We start from the raw sequence: 14,686 nt of genomic DNA, 5'->3' as shown, positions 1-14,686 counted from the left end.
TAAAACTTCTTTAAAATAATAGTTTTGGGACCGAGAAAAATTATTATTTTAGAGAGATTATTATTTTAACGAGAAGAAATTTTACTTGTGCAAGCCTAGTTGGGACTAAATAATTTTATTATTTTAGAGAGATTATCATTTTAACGAGTATTATTTTAAGAAGGTTTTACTTCATATAGGCTTTCTTCCATCAGGGAAATAAGTACACCATCAAATCACCCACTACACCTAGAAAAAGGGGTTACAAGAATTACAAACTTTAACACCCATATAAGGGTATTAAGAGCCTAATTACTATGAATTAGTGGAGTGATGGTTCAGCTCCATATAATTATTTTATAACAGCAAACAGATATACTTTTACATGAGCTGTTAGCATGAAGTATAATAGGGATACGGGGAGGAAGGATTAGAAGGTCTATGGAGTGAAGAGTTCTATCTTTATATTGGCTGCCAATACCCAATGGTTTAGGAATGTTCGGAGAGTTAATTACACATTAAAAAACAATTGTAAAGGGCGATTATAACTAGCTCTGCAATTTGTCATGGCAGGTACTCTCTGTAATGCCTACTTTTGCTTTTCTATTAATAAAATTATAACCTCTGCCTTCAAACAATAATAAAAAGAAGGAAAAAAAACGCTAATTATATTGTTATCCTCTAAGGCAGCGAGAAGAGCATTTTCCCTCCAAAAAATCAATAGCTGCCCATTGGAGGCATTCCAAAAGCTGGCATTGGAGGCATACCCATTCCCCCCATAGGTGGTGGGGGACCATAACCTCCCCCACCCATACCTCCCATCCCTGGTGGAGCAGGCAAGGCTAGCGGAAGCAGTTGTGCGTACATGTTCTGCAACTCAAACATAAAAAGTCAATTTTACGTCTTTACAATCTCATCATTCAGCAAAACTGAGTTAGTTCTAAATAATAGACAAGAAAGGTCAAAACCCAGAGTCCTTGAGACCTTTTATGGGCATCTCCAAGTGTATAAAGAGGCAGAAGCAAACTTTTATTCATTTTGGATAATAGAAGCAACATCAAGCAGCAGAAAACGAATTTAGATACCTGTTGAGCAACCATATCCTTCTCCTCCTTCTCTTTGGCTTTAACTTCACTTTGAGCTTCGATTCTATCCTTGACAAGCTCATCAACTTTGCCTGTGTACTCACGGATAAACTATAGAACAAAAAGTGAGAAAGGGGTTTGAAGAAGTTCAGAGATGATAATAAAAATGGTAAATAAACACACGGGAATGGATAGAAATGAGTAGAGTACCTGTAAGAGATAGGGGAAAGCAAAGTCTATCATGTTGTTCATCCATGCAAGTTCAAGTGCAACATCCGGTCGTATCACATCATAACAAACAAATAAGCACGAGGCAAAACACTCCTTCTTTCCCTACAAGGCATCAAATTTAAAAATCAATAAGCATGGATATTACTGAAAGGTTTTCTGCTCAATACACCTATTAGTGTCACCATTTGAAAGAATGAATGATGGATGACCTAAAACAAAGAACATACATATTTTTGCTAGGTTATGGAATTGTTTTTTTTACCTGATCAATGAAATAAACAAGCAATTCTTCTGCAAGTTCGCGTTCCCCAGACTGTGAACAAGTCTCCATTGCATCTTTGTAGTGATTGTCTTTCTTCGATAACGTAATTGATTGCCTCCATCGACCTGCTTTCTTATAGATGTAAGCAGCAACTCGCCGCATCTCAAGAAGCTCGTGTTTCTCAATCTGCTCACAGAGATTGCTTTAGTGAAAACAGAATAGAAAAGAAGATACTTATAAGTAGATAATTTGCTCGGCTCTACCTTCTGTGCAAGACCAATCTGGTCGAAGTTATCATGCATATCGATTGACTCACGCAACCTATCGTAGTCCTCCTCCTCAATATAGATCTCATTCAGTGCCTCATTCACAGCAGATACATTGTTACTCTGAACTGCAACCATGTAAGGCTTCACAAGACGCAGATGACCAGCCTGGCACCAAGAAACACGAACGTAGAATAATATTAGATAGCAATCTCTTGCCACCCTCTCTGCGCATTTTCTTGAATGAAAGGATAACATCGGGAAATCAGAAAGTCACATAAAATCACAGGGGAGCACCTTTCGCATAATGTCCACGACACGAGTATGATCCACGCGAAGGGCAAGTACATTGAGCATATCATTAATAAGGTCAGGATGTTCCTGCAGATAGAAATGCACGGCTTTGTAGTAAAGCTCAACATTCGACACTTTAACTGCAACATCCTTGAACTGCATGTGGTCCCATGCGTCCGGAGAATGATTCATAATAGTGGTTGCTGCATTGTCAAACTCGTCATACTGGATGTACAGATAAACAAGTTCCTTCCAGTGCTGTTGTTCATCACAAGCTCGTATAAGCTTGGGAATGTTAAGACGTGTTGAGAACAATTTAATGTGCTCCATAAGCTTCTCATAACGGTATCTCGCATAAAGGACACCTAACTCAGTAAAGATACCCATGTGCGCACGTTCCAGGCCTAGACCACTCTCCATCAGAGATATAAGCTGATCAAAGCAGCCTCTATTCTGGTAATAAATACTGACTTCCTCCAGATCGTCCACCTACAATATAACATCAAGAAAATAAGACTAAGCAGCATTTACGGGAGATAACATTAAAGAAAACTGAAAGATACTTGGCACATTAATTGCTTTACAGAAGCAGTAGACTCCGCTCATTCAGTTTAGTGAAAGATGCAAACAATGTGCGAAGAACCCAACAAGAAACGCATATGAGAACAAAGTAAAAGGTATTAACGTCACCTGTACAATGATGTTAAGTCCACATATCTGAGCCAAACGGAACTCCTCAGCATCAACACAGGCAAAGCAGACTTGCTTCCATGTCTTTGCGCTGTTGGCTTTTCTAGCTGCATCAACTGCACCTTGGAATTGTTGCAACTTGACAAGGGTAACAGCCAGCTTGGCCCAGTTAGAAGTAAAAGCAAATATAATCTTTGCAGCCTCATATAGCGCTTCATCGTATAAACGGTCGCCAACAAGTGGTAGATTAGCAACATTAGGCATGAGAATAAATTCTTCAATGTCACTGAGCCTGTCTATCTTGGCATATGCATAAATAAGCTCACTGTCTACTTTAGGCTCCTTAGACTTCTGCCTTACCATCTGGAGGTACTTGACCAAATCATGGTACACATTACCATCCTCGGCAGCTTTAATGACATCTAAAAATTGAGAAGCGTCATCCGCACGGATGAATGACTCAATTGCATCACTCACGAGTCCCTCCCTGAGCTGCGCCTTGGCTACCTGGCTCCAAACAGCATCCTCTTCAACACGGAACGCAAACTCCACAGCTCGTTCAATGTTTTGGATGTTATCCAAAAGAACATTCACGGCCTGCACATTCAAGTTGAACTTCTTGAAAATGGCAAAGGCTTCTTCATAGAGCTGTGCCTCCACAGCAACCTCTCCAACTGCAGGTCCATCGAAATTGTCTAATCTGTTTATGTAATCCATCACTCTTGACGTGTCTGCCTTAATGGCTGTGAGGATCAGCAGATTCTGCAAATTAAAGTTCCCACTGAAGGCGGAGTTTTGAAGTACGATCTTTTCGAGAAGCTCTATTAGCTCATGTGGAAGATCAGCAGTCATAAAAGCTTTAACAGTCGCAGAAACTTGTTCCGGGCTCTTGCTTTCAGGCAAGGCAGTTGATACAACTTGATCAATAAGCTGTCTTCTGTACTCATTCTCAGGGTTGAGAACCTTTTCCCAGAGGTCGGAATCCATCCTCTCCACCACATACCTGAGGTAATGAAAAGTACAGCCGAAGTAGGGTAAATAAATGTACAAAACAAGAAAGCTTTTGATGCGTACATAACATTATACAATGTACAAAAAAAGAAGAAATTAGAGGTAAATAACTGCAAACCTGGCCTGTAATTTGAATAAGGAGTTCTTATTTGTAACATTGATAAGTTCATCATCACACTGCCCTCTTCGGTAAGCAACAACAGCCAAAGTAGGGTCACGTTTCTCACAATATTTACCCACCACTCGTGGATCATAATATGGGTTCGTCGTGAGAAAATGCTCAGGATTGTTATTGCTGTCTATGATTATTTTACCTAAAGCATTGTGGACATGTACATCTTGGCTTCCTTCACTCACAAGATGCTCCAAGAATTGGGTTAGTAAGCGGAGGCGATTTCTGCAGTCAAAAGAGACTAGTGAGGCATGAAAACAACATAAGGAAGAAGGAAAAAGATAGAAGAGAGGAAGAAGACATCACCTCTTCTCACACTCATCAACAAGGGGCTCCACTGGAAGAAGAGAGCGGACAGAAAGAATAAGCCCCTTAATGAAATCTTCAGGGCATTCATCATCAAGTAGCTGACCCACAACTAATGGAGCGTTTCCTGGATTGACCTGTGAAGGCAGAGACATAAGATCCAGAATGCTTACTCCATACCGTAAAATGTAATGTTAACTTGATAATGATAACAAAAGCAAAGAAAACAGAAGTTAAAAAAAAAATACCTTCTGAACATAACCTTCGATATATCGGAGCATGTTGTTCGTGTAGAGATAGTGGGTGAGATCTGGAACAAAACCAAAACGATCACATACATTGATCAGGGGTCTTGCATCAGGAAGCTTGGCCTCCATAAGAAAATTCTTTGTTTTCTCAGCATCATAGAAGTTTGATTCTCTAGTCACGCGTTCAACCTCTTTGATTTGACCAGTTTTAGCTGCGGCCTCGATATACTTAAAGTGAATGTCAGGATCCTCACTGTTCCAGAATCAACACTAACATTAGAAAAAAGTAAGAGAACTACATTTCATTAATAAAATGAAAGAACTATTCTCCAAAAATAGAAAATACCTGGAGCTCAAATACGATCCCAAGAAAAAATATAAACCCTCATAAGACTTGAATTGCTCAAAAAGTTTTATACATGCCTCAACACCCAATTGCTCAGAATATTCTTTGGCGGTCTGCAAACATGGTTTTTACCACCTTAATAGAAAGAATGGTGTTTGAACAGATAACAGAACAAAACAAGGAATGAGTACCTGCACAATTATCTGGAGATTTCCCCTCAGATTAACAAGTAAAAGGTCCTTCATGCACTCCAACGCCCATTCTTTCGAGAGGGTTCCAAAGAACTCCACAAGTGACTGGACCAACCCCATTTCGTATCAATATTAAACAATTATACAACAACAACAACAACAAAAAATGGACGTATAAATTAGTGTGAATGTACCTGTGGCTCGATAGCATGTGTATTCACAATGACACGTTTAATATCTGGCAATTCTGCATAGTGCTGCACCAACAACAAATTCATTAATAGTGGTATAATTTTAGCACTACTTTTTTCACATAGATAGATATCACACCTGAAGGGCTCGCACGTAAAGACCAGCTTTTTCACAGAGCTGTGCAATCCGAGGACGATCATAGTGACTGAACATTCCATTAGCTAAGATGGCATCAGCCACATTTGGAAATGTTACCAAATTGATCTCCAAGACCTGTACGCTAGGCAAATATCATGATGCTGCATAGATAGTTGAAATTAATAGGATGCGTCATACAGGAAACCCATTGCCAATAAAAAAAAAACCTTTGTCTGGAGGTGACCATGTTCTGGTAGATTTGGCTTCAGAACATCTAACAAAAAAGCAGTGGCCTCACGGATCATGTTCCTCTGCAAGAGTCAAATACCAGGAACAAAAGAATTTCAGTACATCTCGTAACAAATGATAAAGCCGCCGTGCTATGAAAAATAATCAGGAGGTTGCATGGACGTGCAAAATTTTTGCAAACAACTTGAGATAATTAAACTGCAATAAAGGTACGCGAGAGAGAAACCTGAAGGAAGAGATCCGTGATTGTGTTGTAATCTACAGGACAACCTCCCTCCATTTGTGACATCATTAGAGCAAAATTGACAGCTCCCTATCAAGAAACGAGATAAGATTTATAATACAGGACCAGGTATAATTTTAAAAAATATTGTAACCAGCAAATTCAAAAGGGGGTGAATTTAAGAAGATTGTTTCCAACCTAAAATGTTTTGAACAGTAAAAGATGTAATACAGGAAAAACGAGGTAAGTTATAATTGCATCCTTCGACAGAAGACTGCAAATACCTGGGGATCTGATCGTAGAATTGTTTGCAGAAGGAAGAGATAATCAGGTGTATACCCAACCTGCATAATGAAGAAATCAACTCTTCAAATGACAAACATCTTTGACCAATTGCAAGAAAAATGACGCCCAATTTAAATCATGTTTAACATTCATCATAAAACGAAAACCTAAATGATCTACTTTTCTCACGGACCAATGGGACTCCAACTAGAAGGATCAAATGACCAACTACCATCAATCACAAATAGATAGACATTGCACCAACAATACACTGAATGAAATCATTACCTGCTTCGAGTAAATAAGAATCTTGTCAAATTCCCTTCGTTCAGCAAAAGCTGCAACAACTTTTGGTGTAGCCCTAGCCTTGATATATATTTTCAGGGCAAGGTCATTATCCACGGTCTACAACAGAGATTTAAAGATGTCAATGGATAGCGAGAAAGAAATAATGATCATGAAAAGGTGATTGTATCGCAAAAAGGACATTCCCATGGTTCACAGGTGCAAACAGAGACTTGATAAACTTAAATCAAATCCACATCTGACCTTCACAAGATCTCCAAGTTCCTCGCTGCACTCAAGCTTGTCCTCAGCCAACCAATTTTCCAAAAGATTCTTTTTATTCTGATTCACTACAAGACGTGATAATTCCAGAGACTCAAATGCATTGAGCTTTCCTCTAGTTAACAGTGTTCCGAAGTATTGCAATAACGGTGGAGTTTGGCCAGCTTGCACAGGTACACTCTGTGATGCATGAGAATACGACACGGAGGTCATTAGTTATTCTACTTTCTCACATCCAGAACAACACAAAATTAGGCATGTTCAGAACTGATAGAATTTATTTTGTCTAACATTTGTCGTAATGTGACACCAAGCTGAAACAAATGAAACTAGCATTAAGAAAAACAACTCTAAAGCACACAATAGATAGTAATAGTACATAGCCATAAAAGGAGAAGAGTTTAGTAACGAGAAGGAAACATGTACGAAGTAAGGAAATAGACAAGCAACAAGTGTCTACAAAAAAACATACAGGCGAGGATAAATGGCCACTGATGATAAAGTAAAAATGCATCAACTCAGTGCAACTGAAATACCTGAAACTTTGCAACAGTATCAGGAGTTCGGAGGATCCCCTGGGGAGATTCTGCAGCAAGCTCTGCAGCCTCCTTATATTTTGTCTGTGAAAACAATTCTTGAAACCGCTGGACAACCTGAAGATGAAGATGGACAGACAAGTAAATCCATTATATAAAATATGTCTCGTGGTGTACAAAATGTTATGCTTGAAGGTTATTAAAAGCTAATCAATTGCGGTCAATATTACTACAACATTAAGAGGTTCAGTACAAAATAAATTGCTGTAATGCATCACCACCTCATATCAATGTCTCACAAAATTCCAGGGTAGTATTTAAGAACCAAGAAAGAAGAAACAGAAGCATGACTTACCAAATTTTCTGCCCCGGGAAGGTTTCCTCTTTTTGCAAGATTAACAGCAAGTTCCAGATTGTTTAACTGTAAAATTGCAAAGTAACATTCACTAAGCTAACAGCAAATCTTTAATAATAGATAGCACTGAAGGGAAATACATCATGATGTCAACTTACTTGGCCACTGACAAAAGGCACTATGGTTGCTTCATTGACAGTCGCAAGTAGCACCTGACCTCTCCTATTGACAGCATAAAAGCCTCCAACTGATGTAGCTTCTGCCGTCAAAAATATAGGGTCCGGACTAATTCGGTTTCTATAAACCGCGGTAGCCGTCTCCAAATCATAAACAAATAGAAGTCCAAGCTTTGTAATCACGTATATCAAACCATACTTGTGTGAAATCTGGTCAAAATAACAAATCAACAGCTTAACATTGGCACCCAGCTTCATTGCAATAAATTCAAATAGAAGGATGGATCAAATGTGAGACCTGCATTGCCACAGGGAAGTCATCAGCAAAATCTGGGGGGAAGAAAAGATCCGCCTGTTTCTTCGTAAAAGCTGGTTTACCTGCTTATCAAATTCACAACAAAAAGATCAACACCAGAAATAACAATTGAATATTCCAACTAATAATAGAAGAAAAAACACAATTGCTACAATCTTAGCTTCCCAAGTAATACAAATTGCTACTCGGATGAAGCACTAATTGCAATTTCATTGAAAAGACAGATCAGATGCTATCACACAGCCATGAAGCAGAAAAGAACTCATGATATAATAAAGAAAAACTTGAAGAGACGAGATGAATCGACCTGGCTGGGCACCAAGTTCAATAACATGCAGCTTCGAAGTAACTTGTCCAGCATTGGTAGTCTTTGAGGCAAAACTAATAAGCGTTGAAGGAGTTTCATTACCGGGAACCTATAACAACATCCAAACAAATATTATTCCTCCATACAAACTAATGACATTTATATGTAATAATAGGTTGTAGCGGTCATAGGTCAAAAAAATTCTCACTTTAAATGTGGCAAACGATGCTGCATGTGCTTCAAGCGCTTGACTGCGCTGCTGATCCACGGAATAGAGCTGCATATTCCCTTTTACCAGTTGAGGCCTCTGCAGTTAATGATAGAACAAGAAAGCAAATGTTAGAAGTGTGGATACTAGGCATATACTTCCTAACTAAGCCCTCAGTTACAGGTACTATTGGCTAGATTATAACAATTTTACACCAGCATGCGGTGTTATTACGTACCTCAGGTGACCCAGGAGCAATACCAATTAAGACCAACCACTTTTCAGAAGGATCACATCGGTAGTTTATTATTTGATTGTTTGCTAGATTAGCCGTTCTTTCAAACATCTTTACAGGCTGTGACTCACCTGGTTTTAAGCACAGAAGATAAAGTGCGATGAGCATGACTTATTTATTTATCTGTGATGGGAAACATGTAGCAAAGTGTAACTAAGACGTAAGGAACGTGTCTTACCTTCAATTGCCCAATGATACACCGAGGTCTGCGTGACTAGACCCAACATTTTTGGTGAGATCCATTTCCAAAAGGCAATCTGTAGGATGTCAGGCAAGCAGATTAATGACGTATTGAAAACAAGAGTAAGAAAAATCTACCAAAGAATAAGGTCAACACCTGCTCAGGCATTTGATGTGATTTCATTTTTGCTTTCATTTCAATGTTAAATATTTGTAAGTGATCCTGAGTGGTTCCCGGCAGTTGAGCTGCAAAAAATGTATCATATTTCATCAGCCAGGTAGAAGATGATAACAGTATCTCCAAACCAACTTATTACAAATTTTATGAAAGAATTGAATTCCATATATATATATAAATATTACATGTTGATTGTGTTGTTGACATGAATCAAATGGCAAAAAAACAATACACATTTCACCTTCTAAGTGATCAGAGAATTTTTTTCATATTAAACAGAAGCTCCCGCATGTACTTAGTAAGGGGGAAAAAGAAAAGACTAATGCGTACAAAAACCGAGCCTTACTTTTAGCATACATAGTTAAGACAAAGTTATCGTTATCCAATCACAGTGTCTTATATCAATCATGAACAAAAGTCTGAATCTCCAAACTGGTGCAGATTTGAGAAGTTCTATATCTTGGACTAAAACTAAATTTAAAAGGCGGCAAATTATTCAACAGAAACAGCAATGTGGATCACACACAACACATACCTTTAAGAGCAAGAATTCTGGAATTAGGGTTCATCAAAGCAGAATCAGCAGTGATAGGTCTCCTCAATGGTTGATTCGGCATACTCATATCAATAATAACAACACTATTCTGCGGCGATGTTTCTCTTACACAAATGTACTTATCCGATTCCATGGTTACATGCGTGAATGTTATATGCTGTGGATTTATTCCAATACTTGGCAACTGCATTCACATTCACATAACAAAAACACAAATCAACTATCAAATTCACAGAAGAATCAGATCAAACATCAATCCTCAACAGATCTTAATAATAATAAAAATGGATCCAATTACATTCGAAACATTAACTTAATCTCTAGAAACTTACAGTTAATGTTTCTTTCATGGCGATCGGGGCGCTAGCAGCGGCCATGATTGCTAGAACGGAACTTTACCAGAATTAGGGTTTCGCTTTTACGGTGGGTGGGGGAGAAATGAAATGGAATGTAATGATGAAGTGATGAACAGCAATTCGATTTGGCTGAGAAAGAAAGAAGAGAGAAAACCTTCTAATCTAACCCCCACTGAGTAGGAGAGAGAGACGGATTTAGATGTACTTGTTTACCACAAATAGAACCCACCTAACTACTCAAAACTTTCCATTCCATTTTATTTTTTATTTTTTATTTTTCACATGATTTTTTTTTGGCCTTTTTTCTTCCTATATAAGCAAACACAAAAAATAAACAAGAAGCTTAATTGCCAAGGTAAAGAAAAGTTTAATTGCCAAGGTAAAATAATAATAATTATCGACTTGCGGTAAATTTTATTGGGAAAATAAACAAGCAAAACTAGATGACCGCGTGTGGTTGGGGGCGACCAGAGAAATGACATGACAATCCAAATAAATAGTACCAGACGACCTTAAACACTATAGTGTTATATCTGAGAATGACAACAAACACTTTCTTTATTGATTAGGGAGAAGAATCGTTTTGGTCTTTAACTGAAATTTATTGATTAGGAGAATAATCGTTCTGGTATCTAGCTAAGAGATCACAAATATCAGCTGGAAAGTTATTAAGACAATTGAGTGTAGCTGATGTTTCTCTAACAGTTCTAATTACAACATCAGCCACCTAATTGTCATCTCTACTAATAAAAGAAAACTTACAATAACTAAAAGTCAAGTGTTTAATTACTTTGAGAATGCTTATGTCTCCCATTGAATCATGAGAGTGTTCTCCATTATTTTGTTATTATTTTTTTGATAAAAGGAAGTATATTGAAAATAAAAAGGTATCTACAGTGTAATTACAAGGTCATCAGACTATCAAAGAAAATAAGAGAAAAGTGAGATTACAAATTCATTATATCCTCCCATTGATTCATAATCTGATTAGCATAATTGTGTTTAAAGATTTTTGCTCTTCCTTCGTGCACTCTCTCGTTGCATTCGTTCCACGCTTCCCAGCAAACTGTGAAAGGCATCAGATGCCATGTTCTCCATTATTGATTGAATGACTAGCTTAGAATTTGCTTCAATGTGAATCTTGCTTAGTTGCAGTTCTTTATCCTGGAGTAAAGCTTCACGAATAGCTATGCATTCACCAGTATCGGGACTTAGAACTCCATCTGCGAAGTGCCCTTTGATTCCTTGACAGATGCCTGCAAAATTCCGGAGCACAATACCCGCATAAAGCTGATTAGTGTCATGATCAAAGGAGACATCGATATTAAATTTAAGAGTGTCTTGCATGGGGGGTTCCCAACGAGATAATAAAGTAAATGCGGTACGAGGGGTATGCATACCATTATTCTGCAGATGAGAGTTTAAATAAAAATTGATATTGTGAACATCGCTAGAGGAATTAAGAGATACTCCCTGAAATACAACATCACATATGTATTTCAAAGAACCCAAGAACCAATCATTAATGTGAATAATGTTTTCATTTGAAGCTCTGAGATTACCGGAAAACCAACTTTGTGTCCATCCAGAGATACTGTTAAATTCACCTCTCTCTAATTCAATATCAATACCGATCCTTTTCCATACTTCCTTAGAATGATCACACTCAAACAATAAATGCTTTATAGTTTCATAGTTACTGCTGCAGATCCCACACCGAGTCTTTATGGAATAATTATACAGAGCAATTTTAGATCTTGTAAAATGTATACCATGAATGCTTTTCCAAAGACTTTAATCATGTGAGCCATTCTGTTATGCCATAAAGATTTTCCTATTGAGGCTTGTATAATTCTTTCATTGACTTGAATATTCCTGTCAGCCATGGTGAACATCATATAAGCAATTTTGACTGAGAACTTTCCATCTCTTGTTGGCATCCAAATTATAACATCTTCCTAAGATGTATTCATGAAAATATTTTAAATTCTTAGAAAAGTATCTGGATCAAAGAGTCCATTCAAGAGGTTTACATTCCAAGTATTGGAATTTGGTAGAAGTAGTTCATCCATGTCTTGATAAAATCTGTGAAGGTCGTTGACTGGAGTTAGAGGTTGAGTTAATCATGGTATCCAACTGTCAAGCCAGATTTTAGTCTTTCTCCCATTGTTAACCTCCATGAAAAAGTTTTTTTTTAATGATGATCAACCCTTTGAAAATACCATTCCAGGTATACGAACAATTTTTTTCTTCAATTTTTTGATGCAGAATATCAGCATATCTGAAATACTTGTTGTCCATAATATAAGTCCAAAGAGAATCCTTTTTTGTTAACAATCTCCATGCAAGTTAGGTAAGCAATGCTAAGTTAAGCATTTCTAAGTCTCTGAAAGCCAGACCACCCCAATCCTTAGGTTTGCAAACTTTGTTTCAACCTATATGATTTAATCCCCTATTAGAATTTATGATCCCAAAAGAACTTTCTTCGTATAGAAGTAAGCTTGTTGATGAGTTGTGAAGGTATTTTGAAAGTGCCCATCTGGTATATAAGAATAGAGTTAAGAACATGTTTCACTATAGTGCCTCTGCCAGCTTGAGTGAAAGAAGTAACATACCAAGAAGTATATACGTTCTGAAAATTTTCTTCAATAGTCTTTAAAGCTTCTTGCTTAGGGTGACCAAGTATGATAGGTGAACCAAGATACTTTTCTTTGGATGACATTGGCTTGACCCCAAGAATATGAGTAAGTGTTTCAACAACTTCTGGCTTGGTGTGCTTGCTAAAGTAAACTGAGAACTTATCAAAATTAATAAGTTGACTAGATTGAGAACTAAGGTCATGAATTAGATCAAGTAAATAGTTAACTGAAGTAAGATTTTCCTAAGTGAAAATCAAGCATTCATCTGCAAAGTGTTAGAGCATTGCTCGGTCGAGCTCGCATGCGTTGCTATCTCAAGCATGTTTGTCAATGTTAGTGATCAAAACTATAAGTCTTGATTTCTAGTATATTATAGCTAAGTCTCGGACTAGGATAGAAAGTGTAGTTGATCTCAAGAACTTCATGGCGATTCATCATACAAGTAGAAGAACTACTCAAGGAACCGGTGGAACTTCTCGACAAAAAGGTATGTGAAGACTTGAACTTATCTATCACTCAAAAGTCTATCTAGTCTATCTCCTACTCTTTGAGACAAGAAGTCGTATGTTATATATATAGACTTTGATTATATACATTTGGAATTTCAAGACAAGTATACCTCGCCTATCTATATATCGAAATATGAGTTGGTAAGCTTTTCGCTTTAACCAAGTTTATCTTTACCATGTGACGAAATTCATGATATGTTTCAATCATCTTGAAAATTTCTTTGACGAGAAATGGTGTAACAACTATATAACGTCCTCTAAGAATGTTTCAATGATTGAAATGAGAGTTTAGATTACATAAACAATGGTGGACACAAGCATTGTTGTGGAAACACATTTATGTATAAGTCTTATTCCTTGAACCAAAGTTTGCGAACTTTGTTGATCAAGAGAACCGGAAGAATGGCGTGAGCCAAGTCCGCGAACTTCCGAAATTCTCAAAACCGAAAATTTCTGCTAGAGTTCACAAACTACCTGTGTGAAGCTAAGTCCGCGAACTCAGTCAGTGAACTGGCGAAGTTCTCATACCCGAGAATTTCTGTTGGAGTTTGTAAACTCTGCCCGGTAACTTAAGTCCGCGAACCTAGTCTGCGAACTTGAGAAGGTTATACATCTGAAGATGATTTTTGAACTTAAACTTAAAAATACTAAGGAATGCATTTTGCAAACCGTGGTTATAAAAGTTCATGAATCGATTCAAGTGAATCAAATCATCTTTGCTTCAATTGTGTTTTGTGTAGTACATGAGATTTCCTTGCAATTAAACAACTCTCTAACTAGTTCATTTCAAGTCATTTGAACTAGTTATGGTGAAGAAGAACGTGGTTGATATGAAATGCTCATATGGATAACCTTTTGGTTAACTATTGTTGAACCAACAAGTGCATATGTTTGGGTATGGTTAATAAACCTAGAAGCGTGCATTGTCAAGTGTATATAACAAGCTAAGTTTTCGATCTAACGGTTGAGAAATATTAGCTTGAATCTAAATCAGGTTTTCATCTAATGGTGGATATTATTGCTTTGTTACCAAGGTAACTTAATTGCAAACCCTGATATGAAAGACAATATAAGGGGAACTCTAGAATCTGTGCAAAACTAACCCCCACACCTCACGTGTGATACTACTTTGCATACTAGAGTCGGTTCTCCTTTAACCTTTGGTTTTCTTCTTCTAAAACCAGGTTAACGACTTAAAGACTTCATTGGGATTGTGAAGCCAGACCGATACTACTTTTATCGTAGTTGTGTGATCTGATCTTGCATCTTCTATCATACGAGTACAATCAGATTGATTGTCTTGAGATTGATATCTCCGATAGGCAAGATATAAAAAGTAA

At 37.4% G+C, this 14,686-nt stretch overlaps 1 protein-coding gene across 1 annotated transcript; it reads right to left on the bottom strand.

Moving 5' to 3' along the window:
- Nucleotides 1-421: 421 nt before the first annotated feature.
- Nucleotides 422-10,428, bottom strand: LOC113322263 (clathrin heavy chain 1). The gene is made up of 30 exons (XM_026570324.1): nt 10,175-10,428; nt 9,822-10,026; nt 9,266-9,354; nt 9,107-9,185; nt 8,872-8,999; nt 8,634-8,732; nt 8,426-8,534; nt 8,101-8,180; nt 7,785-8,012; nt 7,627-7,692; nt 7,272-7,388; nt 6,718-6,915; nt 6,457-6,573; nt 6,168-6,227; nt 5,887-5,973; nt 5,639-5,722; nt 5,412-5,546; nt 5,276-5,338; nt 5,082-5,186; nt 4,891-5,003; nt 4,545-4,797; nt 4,297-4,433; nt 3,937-4,215; nt 2,808-3,810; nt 2,121-2,606; nt 1,821-1,991; nt 1,558-1,743; nt 1,275-1,397; nt 1,065-1,175; nt 422-849 (listed from the first exon to the last, which is right to left on the bottom strand). Exons 1-30 carry the CDS (start codon nt 10,217-10,219, stop codon nt 697-699), a joined length of 5,109 nt encoding a protein of 1,702 aa, XP_026426109.1. The 5' UTR covers nt 10,220-10,428; the 3' UTR covers nt 422-696.
- Between the last annotated feature and the right edge of the window lie 4,258 nt (nt 10,429-14,686).

This window comes from Papaver somniferum, chromosome 11 (genome assembly GCF_003573695.1).
Source record: "Papaver somniferum cultivar HN1 chromosome 11, ASM357369v1, whole genome shotgun sequence".
Lineage (NCBI taxonomy): Eukaryota > Viridiplantae > Streptophyta > Magnoliopsida > Ranunculales > Papaveraceae > Papaver > Papaver somniferum.
This window is presented reverse-complemented; position numbering and strand designations above follow the sequence as displayed.

Coding starts and splice junctions, on each gene's coding strand:
- LOC113322263 (XM_026570324.1), bottom strand. CDS start 10,219: ATGGCCGCTGCTAGCGCCCCGATCGCCATGAAAGAAACATTAACT. Junction 8,181..8,425: donor TGAACTTGGTGCCCAGCCAG/GTCGATTCATCT, acceptor TTTGATAAGCAG/GTAAACCAGCTTTTACGAAG. Junction 1,398..1,557: donor TTGTTTATTTCATTGATCAG/GTAAAAAAAACA, acceptor GATGCCTTGTAG/GGAAAGAAGGAGTGTTTTGC.